The sequence below is a fragment of the Aquarana catesbeiana genome, linkage group LG01, assembly GCF_042186555.1.
Source record: "Aquarana catesbeiana isolate 2022-GZ linkage group LG01, ASM4218655v1, whole genome shotgun sequence".
Lineage (NCBI taxonomy): Eukaryota > Metazoa > Chordata > Amphibia > Anura > Ranidae > Aquarana > Aquarana catesbeiana.
In genome coordinates, this window is record NC_133324.1 from 604053339 (window position 1) to 604070928 (window position 17590).

General features: G+C 45.3%; 1 protein-coding gene across 2 annotated transcripts in view; it reads left to right on the forward strand.

Annotated features, from left to right (window-relative positions):
• LOC141107931 (excitatory amino acid transporter 1-like) overlaps window positions 1-17590 on the forward strand; it is a 185513-nt gene that overhangs the window by 100549 nt on the left and 67374 nt on the right. For both annotated transcript variants that reach the window (XM_073599013.1, XM_073599004.1), the window contains one exon: window positions 2572-2709. In XM_073599013.1, the coding sequence (XP_073455114.1) occupies window positions 2572-2709 (138 nt within the window). The remainder of the gene's footprint in view (window positions 1-2571; window positions 2710-17590) is intronic.

The window sequence follows — 17590 nt, forward strand, 5'->3', positions numbered from 1 at the left end:
AGGAAGGGAAATTCAATCTCCACTGAAGCTGTATCACCAATCATTTCCACAACAAACCAAAATTTTCAAAATCCAATTGTTCTTGGGACAGAAAGTCAGGTGAAATCTTCTGAACAGAGGCACAGACAGCAAAACAAATGTTACAGTGGTATTAACCTTTCCCTATGCTATCCAAAAGCTTAAAAATAGTTTTTTGGCTGGAGCTACACTTAAAAAACGTACCTGTTCCAACTTGCATACAAATTCAACTTAAGAACAAACCTACAGACCCTATCTTGTTTGTAACCCGGGGATTTCCTGTACAAAAGAATGCGGGCAATCGGTTGTTAAGGAACAGGGCCGCCACATCCTTAACAACTGATGACGTTTCAGCTATCAGTGGGGATTTCCCTTCCCTGCAGTGGGCCTGCCCCCTCCCCTGCTGGCCATGCCCCTCCGTCTTAGCTCAGTTTTTTGTGTCCTCCGGGTGATGTGCTTCTCCTCCCTGGGCTCCTCTGCGGGCGGCTGCCAAGTGACTAATCTGCCTGGTGAGTAGTGTGTCCTGCACTGAGCTGGGCTTTGCTTCCCCCTCCCCACCTCTGATGACTTACCTAAGTCTCTCAGCTGCTGCTGAACTTCTTGGAGGGGGGGGTCTGCTGTGTGTTGTAATGCAGTGATTGGCAGCTGTAGGGTTCCCAAATACCCCCTCCCCCACCCCCTCCCTTCCTGTATTTGAGGAAAAGTATCGGTACTTGTACTCAGACTTACAAAACTGGTATCGGTGCAACCCTAGTACCAAGCCATCAGTAGCAGATCCTTGAAAGGGTTAGATCACCTTTACAGATTTTCTGTAAAGGTGAACTAACACTTTAAAGTGTTTGTTACCCTAAAAAAATAGATCTTGTTCCCTTAAAGCATGGATAACAGCATAGTGCTTGTGCTGTGTAATTTGGCCCCCCGTATAACCTAAAAAAAACTGTCTGATCCTGCCTGGTATTGCCCCCCCCCCTTGTAAACTGACCACGTGTTATCATGGCTGCTGAGCCCGGACAACAGTAGTTTACGTTCCTCCGTCATCCGCAGCTCTGCTCTCCCCGATCCTCTTCCCCCTCCCCTCCCTGCCTGTCAGCCAGAGACACTGACTGCCATAAAAACCAATATTATATTTGTACGATCCCATCTCTTATATAAATTAATGTATCCCAGTGCCTGGGCTGTATAAAAACTATGCTGATTTCTACCTTATATCAGAGCGTCTCCCGGCACTCACATGACCACTCGTCTCTCTGCTCCTCTCCTCCCGGCTGATGTCAGCGGGAGTTCTCGGCCCCATCCGCTATAGCTGTCAGCCAAGGAGAGGAGAGAGCCGAGGCATCACTTGAGTGCCAGGATAATCTCCGATATAAGATAGAGATCGGCATTATTTTTATACAGCACAGGCACTGGGACACGTGTCGCTATATAACAGAAGAGATAAATATAATATAGTGGCTTAACAACCACTTTAAGTCCTGTAAGTTGCAAGGTGGGGTCTCCATGGATCTGACTTGTTTTTCCAGCACATCCTACAGATGCTCGATTGGATTGAGATCTGTAGAATTTGGAGGCCAAGTCAACACCTCAAACTCATTGTTGTGTTTCTCAAGCAGGATGCATTATCCACTGTGACTGCCATCAGGGAATAAGGTTTTCCTTAAGGGGTGTACTTGGTGAACAGCCATGTTTAGGTAGGTGGTACATGTCAAAGTAACATCTGCATGAATGGCAGGATGCAAGGTTTCCCAGCAGAATGTTGCCCAAAGCATCATAGTGCCTCTAGCAGCTTGTCTTCTTCCCATAATAGGTCCATCTCTTCTCCAGGTAAGTAGCGCACGCATACTCACCTATCCAAATTATGTTAAAGAAAATGTGATTCATCAGACCAGGCTACCTTCTTCCCTTGCTTCATGGTCCATTTATGATGCTTATGTGCCCATTGTAGGCACTTATGGCTGTGGACACGGGTCAGCGTGGGCACCCTGACCAGTCTGCAGCTACACAACCCCATACACAACAAACTGCGATGTCCATTTTTTTCTGCTTTCAACACATCAACTTCATGGACAATTTGTTTACTTGCCACCTAATATATCCCATAAAATTTTAGTCGCCATTGTAACGAGATAATCAAAGTTATTTGCTTAACCTGTCACTGATCATAAAGTTAGTGTACAGTATATAAAAGGATTAAAATAACAATCCTTGGCATCGTTGGTGCCATTCAAGAAATCTCACAAAACCAACCAACAAATTTATTGTTTAAATGTTGCCCTGTTCTTACATTTGCGACCACCAAAGTGCACAAGGGGGTCCCCTCTCTAACAAACTATTATTTGCTTTGAATAGCTGCATGATGCAGAATTTGGGTTTAGGGTAATTTTCCCTAATATAGCTTGTGGCCATCTTTGACTCTTACACCAAGAAATGAATCATGATTTGAAGTATGCTTTTAGTTGTGTCATGATGCAGCATATTAGAAAACAACAGTTATAATCTTATTCACACAAACTTCCTGGACATGTTAGTCTAATTCAATGTGCTATCATTTTCTAGGCATTGGGTTGGCATTTGCCTTGAGGCCCTATAAGATGTCCTATCGACAGGTCAAATATTTTTCCTTTCCTGGAGAGCTGTTGATGAGGATGCTGCAGATGCTAGTGCTGCCTCTAATCGTGTCCAGTTTGGTGACCGGTAAGGTGTTGAATTACCAAAATGTAACCAGAAAAAAAATGTTGATTTATTAAATGTAGCATTTTTTTAGTTAGGACATTTATAGTAAACTGGCAAACAAAAATGTTCACACTTGTGATAAATTATACAGTAATAATGTAGGGGTTGGAGGAAGTAAAAACCATGAACCATGGGGGACACAGCCATTTTATACACCTGACACTCCTGTAAGTGTCCATTTCGCAAGAGACTGATGGAGGCTGCAGCACAAAATGTAGGAAAGAAAGTAGACCTGGACCTCTAGAGAGGTAAGTATATTACCCTTTCTATTGCAGGGATCTGTAATTTTGATTTGTTTAGAGACCTGAACGGTTAGAAAATACTGAATGTTTATGATGTAACTACATGATGATAACAATGTTCCAATAATAACAGCCCAGTAGATCAATATTTTATTAGGAAAAAACCTAAAGAGTCAACCTGCTTGTCTGTTACAATAATAGAGAATGATGGACAGCAGAGCCCATATAACTGACCCATGGCTGGCAGATCTTGCCAAATTGGTCTACTGTGTATGCTCTGATTACATTTATTTTTCATAGATTATCACATTATTTACTTAGTTTATAATGGCTTCAAGCCTATAGATGTAAAGTTTTTTCCATCTATAGGTAATATGGATCTTGGCAGGCATGGACATTGGATGAGCCTGGCCTGTGGCATACATTCTTACCACTTGGATATTTGTTTCAAAAAAGGGTAGTAGCTGGTTTGGTGAATAGTCTAAGGTGGAACACTGAATTTAAGTGAAAGGATTCTGAAAATGGAGTCAACGATAAATTGTTTTGGGACAATAGCCTAACCCTTCTAAGTCCATTTAAAATTAGGTTTTTGTTTTTAAATAGGAGGAAAGTCAGGGTTTTCAAACAACACCATGTACTAAGTCAGGAGGCAAATAAAGGCAGAAGAAATCCAAGCCAAGGTCGGTAACACAATCGAGCTGCAGACATAACAGGCAAGGGTGATCCAAGAGAGGTTTCAGACGTAGCTGGGTCAGGAACAAGGTTAGCAGACTTTCAAGAACTAGGAACACAGGAACCAGAGCTGAAGACAATCCAGCACTGAGGCCAGACAGTCTCTCAGTTTTAATGGGCTGCTGGGCACCATGATCTGTAGGTGTGTATGCATGTATGCACCGATGCTCATCTGCGTGCGCATTCTATTCCTAGCTTCTGTGCTAGCTTCCACGATCCTGTACATGTGCATAAGAATGAGCTTCTGCTGTATGAAATCCCTGACAAAATGACTAGCATGTCCCTCAGAAGGGTGTTCCAATAGTATGTTGTTATTAAAAGCTCTTCCAGGGTGGAGCATAGTGATGAAAGTGGGACAACATAAATATATACAGCATAGTATAGAGGGAATGCAACAAATATGGAACAAGTGGGAATCCTACGTAATAAAAAAAAAAAATATATATATATATATATATATATATATATATATATAATATGTAGAGCTCACCCTAACAAATATCGGGGGGTGTAATCAGTATTATACTAAACCAACAAATAAAAAACACAAAGACCTCTACACACCCTAAAGAGCTAATCTACAAAAATAATTTATTGCTAAAGAAGTGATGTACAACAATTTATTAGCACAGTGACCCAAGACCCCCCATATAATCCAACCCTTCCCAAAAAAATATTCCTCTTAAAACCGAACACATTATGTAGGGCAAAAATACCCTTTGTATGACCGAGGGTCAAAAAATTGCAAAAAAAACTCCACAAGCCCACCCTCCCCAATGCCAAGAATACCCCTTAATTTCTAAATAATGGCTCAAAGCCAGCTAAAAAAATGGGATCCCTGCAGCTCTTTCCTAAAATGGTGCAGTGTGTGTCTGTGTAAAACACATGTAACATATATCACACTATCCCGTAATGGAAAGATGCACAGAATAAGAACCACACTTTAGAACCTGTTCTGACGAAGTTCCGGGTGTATAGGAACGAAACACGTAAACATCTAAATGCTGGGACAGACGCCCCCGTTCCCTACTTGGCTCAGCCACCCAATTTCAGGGATATTTTAACCCGAGCATTTGATGCACAGATGCACCCTCGGTCATACGAGGTGCATTTTTGCCCTACATAGTTTATTTGGTTTTAAGAGGAATATTTTTTGGGGAGGGTTGGATTATATGGGGGTCTTGGGTCATTGTGCTAATAAATTGTTGTACATCGCTTCTAGTATAGAGGGAAGTTGTGCCACTATCTTTAGACTATTTTAGGCAAAACTGAGCATTACTCAGAATTCTAAGCTGTTTATTGTATTAAATCAGAGATTGTTTTCTGTAAATGAAAGATGGTGGAGACAGAGACAGGTAGCGATAGGTAGCAATTAAAATATTAAAGGCTTGTTGGTAAAGAGAGTCATAAGTGAACCCATTTCCTATCAATAAGATTGTTTTCCAATTCTTTTGGTCCTGTCAGTTTACAGAGCAGAGGCATATAATTCAATGTATACTTAGCTTGGAGAGGTTTGAAAACCACTGTTAAGCCCAGTACACACACGAGCCGAATGTCGGACGGCATCGGCCGGTTTAATAGAAACCGTCCGACACTCGGCCCATGTGTACTGCAGTCGGTTTGACAGCCTTTCGTAGGGGCATGACAGAAAAAGACCTGATCGGTTGCCAATCAGCGCTCTTAGCCAATGGCTTAAAGCGCTGACTGGAGTGTTCTGGCAGGGCTCTGTAGCTTCTATCCAGCCGCATCTCTGCCCAGACCAGCTTGCTTAACTCAGCTGTCTTCTCCTTGTGCAGTTTTTCTCCCATTTGCACACAGTTCTAGAGGCCTGTGATCAGCTCTTTCAATTAACATGTTAATTTCAGAATCAAATAAACCAGGAATAGTTTTTATATATATCCTGGGAGATATTGTGGATAAATATTACTGTTCCATTTTAGGTAACCACCTTTTCATTGTCCATTAAACAGCTGTCCACCATTTTTCTCAGTCACCCTGTGCCCCTAAAAGACACAGGGTGACTTAGACATAGGAGGTGCATGAGGAGCTGAAACAAGGATTTCCCAACCTCTCCAAGGGATTCTGGGTTCCACGGGCCCCCCGCCCAAAGTGACTCCCATCACACTACCTATAAATTAAGCACTTCTGGACCGGCTTACACCAATATACGTCGTCACTTTGAAGAGGAGTATCGTTGTTATGGCAGCAGCTAGCTGCCCATAACCCCAGTATCCTATTCTTCGGTGAGTGGTCCAGTTTCAGATAAAAGTGGACTCTGCAGCGAATTCGTAACAAGATCACTTTTATTGGTGGCGGGAGAGGGCTCCATCCCTCCCGCCGCGCTCTCCGGTGCCATCAGCGGCAGAGGCGATCGGGTCCTTTTCTGTGTGTGGTATGGAGCTGAGTGAGGGGAAGATGGCCCCCATCCAGCTTCATGCCATTGCAGGGCGGAAGCAACGTCAAAATGTCACTTCCGCCCATAGCTCTTAAAGGGACTTTTTATTTTATTTTTTTTAACAACATTTTTTTTTCTTTTTTTCTTGCATTTTATTGTAAATATGAGATCATATTTAAGAGGTCCTGTCATGCTTTTTTTTCTATTACAAGGTATGTTTACATTTTTTAAAAGAACAGTGTAAAAAGAAAGCAAATGCAGAAGCGAACGCTTACGTGAGTAACACCTGCATATGAAAATGGTGTTCAAACCACACATGTGAGGTATCGCCACAATCGTTAGAGTGAGAGCAATAATTCTAGCCCTAGACCTCCTCTGTAACTCAAAAAACATACAACCTGTAGAATTTTTTAAACATCGCCTATGGAGATTTTTAAGTTTGTCGCTATTCCATGAGCGGGCGCAATTTTGAAGCGTGACATGTTTGGTATAAATTTACTCGGTGTAACATTATCTTTCACAATATAAAAAAAAAAACATTGGGCTAACTTTACTGTTGTCTTATTTTTTAATGCAAAAAAATGTATTTTTTCCCAAAAAAGTGTGCTTGTAAGACCGCTGCGCGAATAAGGTGTGACAGAAAGTATTGAATCGACCGCCATTTTATTCTCTAGGGTGTTAGAATAAAAAAAGAAAATATATAATGTTTGGGGTTCTAAGTAATTTTCTAGCAAAAAATATATTTTTAATAACATTAACCAAATACACATCCTTATCAAACTTTCCTGATCTAGAGGTCTTTGAAGGCAAAATTTAAATTCCAACCAACTAGTTGTATCGGTACACCCATGAAAGGCCCCACGCCGTGTAGTACGCAAGCTCAGGGACAACCAGCTACTTCCTTCCAGATACAACCTACTACACACCATTGTTACCATTTTGAGGGAAAGGTCGCCCATACCTCCATATGGGCCCAACCCCCTCCTAAACCTCCATTATTTTTCAGCACCGCCTTCAAAGACCCCATAGACCTACCGCTGCTATGACATCAAACAAGGAAACCACTCTTATGCACCCAAAAGACCCATACTGCACCAAGTACCAAATTAAACCACACCAAACCCATTATCTATCCGGCACCATAACCATAAATAAGGGAAGGAGGGTGGGAAATCGCCTATCCTGTCCGTTTTCTTCTTCCCACTGACCACCACTCCTAACTTCACCCCCCAAGTTAACTCTAAACTTCCCCCACTGTCCTGCCTCCTAAACCAATGCCTCCGCCTCACTGCCCCACCCCAGTCATGCTGGCCCTCCTCCCAGTGCTACTTAGCTCCGGGCCATTACTTGACTAAGGGATGTGCCATATACGTGAGGCTCCGATAGATAACAATCCACTCCCTACCACCCCTTTACTAGCAAATGACCAGACGACACAATACTTTTGGAGTCGAATGGCCATAGCAGCCTTTTTATTACAACAAAATAAAATTTACAAAATTTTTCCAAACAAATAACTTAATGCATATAATACATTTTTAATAACATTAACCAAATACACCTCCTTATCAAACTTTCCTGATCTAGAGGTCTTTGAAGGCAAAATATAAATTCCAACCAACTAGTTGTATCGGTACACCCATGAAAGGCCCCACGCCGTGTATTACGCAAGCTCAGGGACAACCAGCTACTTCCTTCCAGATACAACCTACTACACACCATTGTTACCATTTTGAGGGAAAGGTCGCCCATACCTCCATATTGGCCCAATTCCCTCCCAAACCTCCGTTATTTTTCAGCACCGCCTTCAAAGACCCCATAGACCTACTGCCACAGCACACACGCGTGACACCTTACGTGCGTGACGCCCTCCAAACCCGAAACGCCCACTGCACACCATCCTGCAAACCCACCTGCCATAGGTCAATACCTATAGCATTCAGGTGCACACCATCAGAGTGTAAAAAACGCCATGTTTCCTCCTCCAAATCCCGGTGTCGAACCGCCAAACCCCCGTTCCGTACGAAAAACGTAGCCACCACTTTGTTCACTTTAATCCGGGCTCTGTTCAAACCTGCGACAGAGCGAGCCAAACGCCACGCCGTTCTGGCGACGATATCAGACCAGATAAAAATAGTATCAGGGAAGAACGATTGCAGCCGCAACAAATCAAATTTGATATCCCTGATCAATTCCCTTGCACACCGCAAACCCAGGTCATTACCTACCCCCCACATGTAGCAGAACTACATCAGGGGGGGGGCGGTCCAATTGAGCGAACTTTTGCATCTCAGGTACCGCCCTGGACCACAGCATGCCCGGGAATCCAATCCAACACACTATCCCTTCCTTCCCAGACAAACCCAACACCTGCCATCCTTCCTGACATCCGCCCTCCTGGCACCACAATACACATATGAGTGCCCAAGTATCCACACCAAGCAGGTTGCTGAATCTGAAATAAAAGAAAGATAAAAAAGAGGGATAGGGGGCAAGTAAAAAACACATCACCGGGGCGTGTCCAAGATGGCACTGGGAGCAGACGTGTGTTAGCTGAGCTCCCGTCTCCAGCTCTTTATCCTGCCACTATCCTGGTGTTAGAGGACTAAAACATAGCCATCCTTCAGCACAGTCTCTGCGGGGAGATCGGGCGATGCCAGTGGGCAGAAGATCCGGACAAAAGAAGGACACCGTGACCCCTGTGAGTACCCATCCCGCGCTGCGGCCTAAAGTACACGAGGTTTATCACATGGAGACCCAGACAGAACCCCGCCTGACGGAGTCATTCAGGCTGGCTCGGTGGCTTTTGATGCCCTAATGCTGGCGATCACAACATGCCAGGCCACACTAACCACAAAAATTGACAATGTACAGACTGAAAAGGCTCTTATCCGTAGGGACATGGGCAAATTCCTCGACCGAGTTACGGAGGTAGAAAGACGGGTCTCTGAGACGGAGGACGTTCAGAGGGAACACCATACAGACATTCAGGCCCTAAAATTAAAAGTTAAAAACCTGGAAATAAGAGCGAAGATGCCGAGATCCGGAACAGGTGTAATAACCTGCGAGTTCTCGGCCTCCCTGAAGGCGCTGAAGGTAACGATCCGGTCAAATTCATGGAGGGGCTGCTACCATCCTTACTGCCCAGAGCTAAGTTCTCTCCCCACTCCCCTATCGAAAGGGCCCATTGTATCCTCAGGGAGCCCCCCCCGCGCACTTTCATATTTAAACTGTTACATTACTGAGACCGTGACATAGTGCTGCGGGCGGCTAGACAACAAGGAGATCTTAAATTTGAGAACGCAAAGCTCCTCATATTCCCGGACTACACGGTGGAGACCCAGCGCCAACGGGAAGCTTTTGATCATGTCAGAGGCCTGCTACGTCAGAAGGGAGTAAAGTACAGTATGCTCTTCCCAGCCAAGCTGAGAGTACAGGACGGGGAGAGGATTCAGTTTTTCACCTCACCCAGAGAGGCTGCGGCATGGGCTGACACACTCCCCAACTAGATCCTCTCAGGTATGCCGTCCTTTACGCATTGGCCCAGTGTTCTTCTGGACACCCATGTATACCCTCCTGAACTGTGACATTGCCCTTGTTGATCACCACTGTTGAGTGTAGCAGAAACACCGCTGAACTATAAGGGGTTGTGAACTGATAGTCGCTGGCGTGCGTAGCCCACCCCTTTGTGTAATGGCTGTCCCCAAGTGAATTTTTTGTTCTCCTTATATGTTCCTACCCGGGGGATCCCGGGCGGGAGAAGTCTCAAGATGGCGTGGGGAGTACTCCTCTCCTTCCCTGGTTGGGCTGCGGAGCGGCATTTCAGAGCGAGGGGATGGGAGGTGTTTATTCCCACTATTACACTGCCTAGGAGTCCTTACAGCCAGCATAGGCATACCTTTCCCCATGATGTTAACTCCTTAAAGAAACTGAATAACTTGCGGAAGGTAGTAATTCTTGGGGATACACTCTCCTAGTGTTTCGTACAACAGTTCTCCTATCTTGTTCCTCCCTGGAGACACCTCGCTGCAACAGAGATGATTGGAAGGAATACCCCTTCTTTTCTGCTTCCCCCCTTTTCCCCCCTCAGCTGTACCAAGGGGTGAGAAACAAGGGTGATGGAAAACGAGATTACTCTCTCCACAAATACTTGGATATGTCACTCACAGAAGGGACAGGACATACAACTGTAATAAGCCAATAATTTTCACGGTTTCAGGGTTGATGGATATGTTATGTACCCCCGTGTTCTGAAGCATGTGCCCCCGGGGACCCGGGAGATCTACACTCTATATCCTTGCCGGACTGCAGAATGTTTGGTTCTTTTTCAGCCAAGTCTGAAGTGGGTGGCTAAGCGCCTCTTGCACATGGCCCTCATGTTAGGCTGGAAGGCCGACCTATGTTTGGGGATGGAAGCCCTCCTGCTGGATTGGGGGATGGGTGGGGTGGGGGGAGGGGATAGTTGGTTATGTTGGACTGCCGTTGCAGACCCTGAATTACCGTTTTTATGGTTTATGACAGTACTGCTGGTGATTGCTTTGACTAATACTATATGGTGGCTAATGTCTCCTGTGTCCCCTTCCGGGCCTAGAAGCTCTGATGGGAGAAGTCTGACCCACACCCATCATCCTACATCATTTCTGGACAGTATAAATGTCCTCCCTTAAGATACTTTTCTGGAACACGAGAGGCCTAAATTCTCCTATTAAACGTTCCCTGGTATTCCAATTTGTTAAAGCCTACCAACCCCACGTATGTGTGTTCCAGGAGACCCACCTAGTGGGGAAAAAGACCTTTAGTTTAAAAAAAACGTGGGTGGGGTACCACTACCACTCCACCCACTCTACATTTTCAAGAGGGGTAAGCATTTTAATTCTAAAAACTCTTCCCTTCAGATTCCTCGATTTGGCTCTAGACCCGGAGGGTAGGTATGTGGTGATACATGCATTATTATACAATGTGCCATGTGTAATTGTAGGCCTATACCTCCCTCCCCCGGCCTCCCTTCAAGTATTGAACCAAATAACTGCCAAAATAGCTGAATTTTCCACTTAAAATGTACTAATACTAGGAGACTTTAATCTGGTTCCTGATGCAGGACTAGATAGACTTCTTCCTTCTGGTACGACCCGACAGGGGCTTGCAGACTGGGCAGACACCTACGTTCTATATGATATTTGGAGATGAAAATACCCCCAGGCTAGAGCATACACATGCCACTCCGCCTCTCACAGAACCTTCTCCTGCATTGAACTGGTCTATGCGGGAGGATCAGTTCTACCTAGGTTTGGGGATATCACAATCCTTCCCCAGGGTATTTCGGACCATGCTCCAGTTCTCTTGGAACTAGATGTCTCAATGGCCCTATCAGATAAGCTCTGGCGATTGTCTAAATACTGGGTCTCGGATGCGGACGTGGGACCAAAATACAAGGATGAGCTAGAGGCATATTGAAAGATAAATCCTGACTCAGCCTCGGCCTCCTCAGTCTGGGACGCTTTTAAGGCTTACTCCAGGGGACAGTATCAGACCATTATTGGGCAAGTTCGTCGGATACGTAGAAAAGATCTCACAACCCTTGAAGTAGAAGCACAGAGGCAAGAGGCTTTATATGTTAGATCCCCAGACCCACAGACTTACGCCATACTACAATCCCTTCTGGGAGAGGTTCTTCTGTTGAAGACAACTCTGACACAGAAGAGACTCCATCAAACGCAGAGTATATTTGAACAGGGGGAGAGGACTGGACACCTGCTGGCCTGGCTCTCCAAGGAGCAATCAGTGGGTATGGCCATAGGTCAGATTCAGGCTACTGATGGCTCCTTCATCTCCACGCCTAAAGGCATCAACCGTGAATTCGCCTCATACTACCAAACACTATATAGCTCCCAAGTTGCCTATGACACAGAGGATTTGCTAGCCTATCTTGAAGATATTGATATACCGACCCTCACCCCAACTTGATTAGATGCCCCTATCAAAATTGAAGAAATCCAGAAGGCACTTAAAATGATGCAAACAGGTAAGACACCGGGACCGGATGGTTTCCCGGTGGAATTTTATAAAATGTATGCAGAGCAACTGGCCCCTAGACTTCAATCCTTATTAGCTAAGTCCTTCGAAGAGGGCCACCTTCCTGACCCAATGCATGAGGCAGTAATAGTAGTTATCCCCAAGCCAGGAAAGGACCCAACTCTATGCTCTTTCTACCACCTCATTTCCCTACTTAATGTGGACACAAAAATTCTTTCTAAAATTCTCGCTAATAGACTAAATACAGTAATTACGGCCCTAATACATCCAGACCAGACAGGATTCATGCCTGGGAGGGGAACAGACATAAATATCCGCCGGCTGCACACACATATAGCAGTTGCCTCTTCTGATAAACCGTTGTCTTCTGATAAATTGTTGTAGCCTCACTCGACGCTGAGAAGGCTTTCAATTCGGTCGAGTGGGGCTACCTTTGGGCGGTTCTTTCCAAATTTGGATTCGGGCCTAAATTCCTGAACTGGCTCCAACTGCTCTATGCCCAACCCAGATCCCATATGCGCACTAATGGGGGTCCTTTCAGGGGTGTTTATGCTGGGGAGAAGTACGAGACAAGGATGCTCGCTCTCCCCGGCCTTGTTCGCCTTAGCGCTTGAGCCTCTAGCCATCCTTTTTAGAGCGGATGAATCAATTAAAGGAATACAGGTGGGCCCAGTGATAGAGAAGATCTCTTTATATGCTGACAATTCGATCCTATATTTAGCAGACGCCTCTGACTCCCTAAGAGCAGCCCTGGCTGTATTTGACAAATTTGGCCGTTTTTCGGGCATCCAAATAAATTGGAATAAATCGGTCCTCTTCCCCCTCTGCCAATCAATGCCCCAGATACAGGAACCCCTTTGAAATGGGTGGACGAGTTTACTTACCTGGAAGTGAGAATAGGAAATGAACTGGTAGGCTATTTGGGAAAAAAATGTATACCCTCTGCTGTCTCAACTACAACAGCGGTGCTCCACCGGGAGATCTCTCCCCTTGACCCCGGTAGGAAGAGCCAACCTCTTAAAAATAATTTATTTACCAAAATTCCTCTACTATTTCAGAAACACCCTGACCCCTATCTCCAGGTCCTTCTTTTGCCGACTGGAAAGTGTAGTGATCTCCTTCATATGGGCAGGGAAACCCCCAAGGGTAGCAAAGAACATACTTTACCTCCCGCTGTCTGGAGGTGGACTGGCACTGCCTAATTTCCTGATGTATTATTGGGCGGCCGTCCTAGTGACGGTGAGGCGGTGGTTCTCACAACCTCGGCAGAATCCAGCAGTCACTCTGGAGGCGGCCCTCCTAGGGTCATATGCAGCACTGTCTAATTTACCATACAGGGGGCCGAAGGCTGATCCTGCAGTGACAGGTCTTATGAAAACCACAATTCAGGTATGGAAATCCTCCAGGGCCTCCCTCCTAAAACAGTCATACATTTCCCCCCATACGCCACTTTGGGCTAATCCCATGCTCCCTCATCTCTTTCCTATCCCAGATCCGGAAACCTGGGCCAAGAGGGGTATCAGCACATTAAGACAGGTCATGCCACGGGGTGTCATAATCTTGTTCCGCGAATTACAAATAGCTCATAACCTACCAAGAACTTTCCTATTTAGATACTGGCAGTTACAACATGCCCTAAGGGCCAATTCCCCTCCCAGATGACGCTTGAGCCTGATTCAATCGAACGCCTCCTGACCTCGGGGATGCTGGACAAACCTCTTTCCTCCCTATACCTCTACCTAACAGTAGCCCATGTGGTTAAGAATAATAGTTCGATGGCCAAATGGCAGGTTGATATCCCCTCCTTGGGAAAGGAGGAATGTCTAACTACATTTATACCATCTATGATTGCAGCTAAGGATAGATTTATTCAATTAAAATTCATACACAGGGCTTACTATACGCCACAAAGGCTAGCGAAAATCTATCCTCCCAATTGAACTAGATGTAACCTAGAAACCGGCACCTTCTTTCATATGGTCTGGTCCTGTCCCAAACTTCGCCCCTTCTGGAGTTCGGTGGCGGACACGTTAGGAACGGTTTGTGGAGTTACGATACCACTAGACCCTCTAACCCTATTATTGAATCATCTGGAAGGTATAGAAGGAGATCGCTATATTAAACTATGCCTAACCTACTCGTTATTCTATGCTAGAAGAGAAATACTCCTTAGATGGAAACAAAGGGGAGCCCCATCGAGGGAAGCATGGAAAAAAACGATAAATAATGTGTTACCACTATACGTATCACCTATGAGAGTGGGAATTGTCCACAGAAATATGATAAAATATGGTCAAATTGGGTTGATGCATGTGGCTGAGCCCCGACTGGAGGTGATTGACTCATGGGGAATTTCTTACTGGAGTCCCACTCCTATCCGCGAGAGAAATCAGGGTTGCCCCCTCCTCCTCGTTTTCAGGGTTATATCCTGCCCAATTTTGACCAAGGGTGGGGTTTCTTCCCCCGCCAGCCCCTCTCTGCCCCCAGTAGACCAGTTCAACTCGCCTGCTCCCATCTAATTATAATTATAATCTCTACAGGACCATCCCTAATGTAGTACTCGCCTCATAATACTGTATATCTATAATAAAAACCTTATATATCCTGTATATTATCTTGATGGAGCTGAATAACTCATCCACATGCAATACTAATGTCATGTAACTAACCACCTGTTGTCAGACCCTCTGTATAATACTCGCTGTGTTTGTACTGTCTTGTTGTTTTTTGTTTTTTTTTTTAAATAAAAACTTCTCTGTTAAAAAAAAAAACACATCACCCCGTCACACAACAAATGACCCACTTGAACGCCTAACACGAATCCGAAGAAAGGTAGAAAGAGAGGGACCACAACAGTAATCCCAATTTGGATATAATTGTTTCTTTGGACATAAGTGATTTTACTACGTTTATTTGCACTAATTCGATATTATGTAATGTCTTTTACTCATACTTACACATGTTTTTTCTGCACGATGAGCAAAGGTTTATTTTGATGGTTTAATTATTTTAGATCAGTAGTATGTATATATGATATTGATATTTTCACCTAGTGGTGGCATATGGTGTAAATTTACCACATTATTAGGGGCCTCAGGCCAGACCCTCTGAAGACATTGCTCATCTATTTATTCATTTATACCTGCTGATATACACGGGTGTATGGGGATATATGTGTGTGTAGGTACAGACATACATACCCTCACGATAATTAAAGGTTTTTTCTCCCTGGTAGGTACCAGCTACCTCCATTAGGGATCTACTGATAGAAATCATCTGGGTAACCACCCCTCCCATTTATTACCCTATAGGAAGCGGCACTACCCTTGGTAACATATTTTTACACAACAGTAATCCCCCCCCCCCCCCGAAATAATGTAACTTTTTTTTTTTTTAATATTATGCATACAACAAAGTTGGGCGAACGTATAATTTAAACCTCTCAGATTCCCAACGTCCAATATGCTGAACCACCTTATCATCCAAACCCCACCGGACCGCCTCAGTGGCCGCTCCGATGTGGAACGAGTGAGAAGAATAATTTTCCGCCTTCAAGCCCGCTGCCCCCAAACATTTTTTGAACACCGCTTGAAATTGAAAACGTGACACAGCTGTCCCATCCTCATGACGGAAGAAAACCCCCCCGCCTGCAGGCCTAATTTTGCAATATTCCCCCACAGCCGCCACCAGACATATAGGAAAACCCCGGACTGACCTCAACTCCACCCAAGCCCCCTTGCCCAATTGATCTGTCTTAGACCTCCTTAGGAACACCCCTAGAGCATCCCCTTGTACCCACACATCATGAACATCCAAACCACCATCCCCTTTTTTATTCTTACTCACCATCTCGCCCACCCGAAAAGCCCCCAAAAAAATATAAACACGGCCCGAAACAAAACCCATTCAAACTGAGATGCACAAACATTTACCAACTGTTCCACCACATCCCCCAAAACCTTAAAAGAAACTGGGCGTCTTGTATCGGCTGCCGATCGACCAGCGCAATATCCACGCATAGCACGCCGGACCATGAAAGCCTTAGTAGCATCTCGTTGACTTGCCAACTGGAACATAAAGGCCAGCCCAGCCAACTTACATGACATGTAAGAAGCCGATACCCTGCTCTCAAAATTCCTTCCTATAAAGTAAAGTAGCAAATGTACTGTACCTTCATCATAAGCACATTCACCTACTTCCCGCACCAAAGCATCCCATTCCAGCCAAACCTTACTGCTTGCGCAGTAGCTGCAGAAACCGATCTACGTATCAAAAATTGGGCAGTGGCAACACGATGCTCCATAACCTTTCGGGGCAAGGAATCCCGTGCACATCCGCTTCCGGTGCCAGTTGACGAAATCTGTCCCACTGGAAACGAGACAACGCATCAGCCACTGAATTATCAATTCCCGGAACATGCACAGCAGTCACAAAACAGTTAATACACAAACAAGTCAAAACCAGATGCCGCCGTAAACGCACCACGGGGGGGAAGACGCAGTATTATTATTGATGGCCTGTACCACCCCCAGATTATCACAATGAAACCGCACGCGGCGATTCCGAAATTCTTCCCCCCATAGCTCCACCGCCAGCACTATGGGGAATAATTCCAATGCCGCCAGATGGCGTACTAATCCATCCTCCCTCCAGGCCACTGTCCACTCCCCGGCGCTCCACTTACCTTGGTAAAAAGCCCCAGAACCGGCTGCGTCCATGAACAACTCCAACGTCACAGTTTGAAACAACCCTTTCCAACCAAAGAGAGCGGCCATTATAGGTTGCCAAGAAAGAGTCCCAAACCTTCAAATCCTCCTTGTGATCCAGCCCTAGTCGAATATAATGATGCGGAGCCCGGACACCGGCCGTGGCCGCCGCCAGACACCTGCAGAAAACACACCTCATGGGCATGATGCGGCAGGCAAAATTTCATTTGCCCAGCAGGGTTTGCAAGGCTCGAAGTTGAATCTTCCGCACCCGTAAAGCCCCAGCCACCTCCTGCCTCAAACCCTCCAGTTTGTCCAAGGGCAAACGGCACGCTATAGCCATGGTATCTATAACGATCCCCAAGAAACACAACTCAGTAGCCGGACCCTCTGTCTTATCCGCAGCCAACGGCACCCCAAAATTTTCAAAAAGTTGTTGAATTGTAGCCAACAGAGATGCACATACCATGCTCTCCGCAGGCCCTATACACAAAAAATCATCCAAATAATGGACGACGGATGACAAGCCTGAAACATCCCTCACCGCCCATTCCAGAAAAAAACTAAATTGCTCGAACAAGGAACAGGAAATAGCACACCCCATGGGCAAACATCTGTCAACGAAATATTTACCCTGCCACCGACATCCCAACAAATGGCAGTAATCAGGATGAACTGGCAAGAGGCGAAAAGCAGCCTCTATATCCGTTTTTGCCAACAAGGCCCCTTTTCCC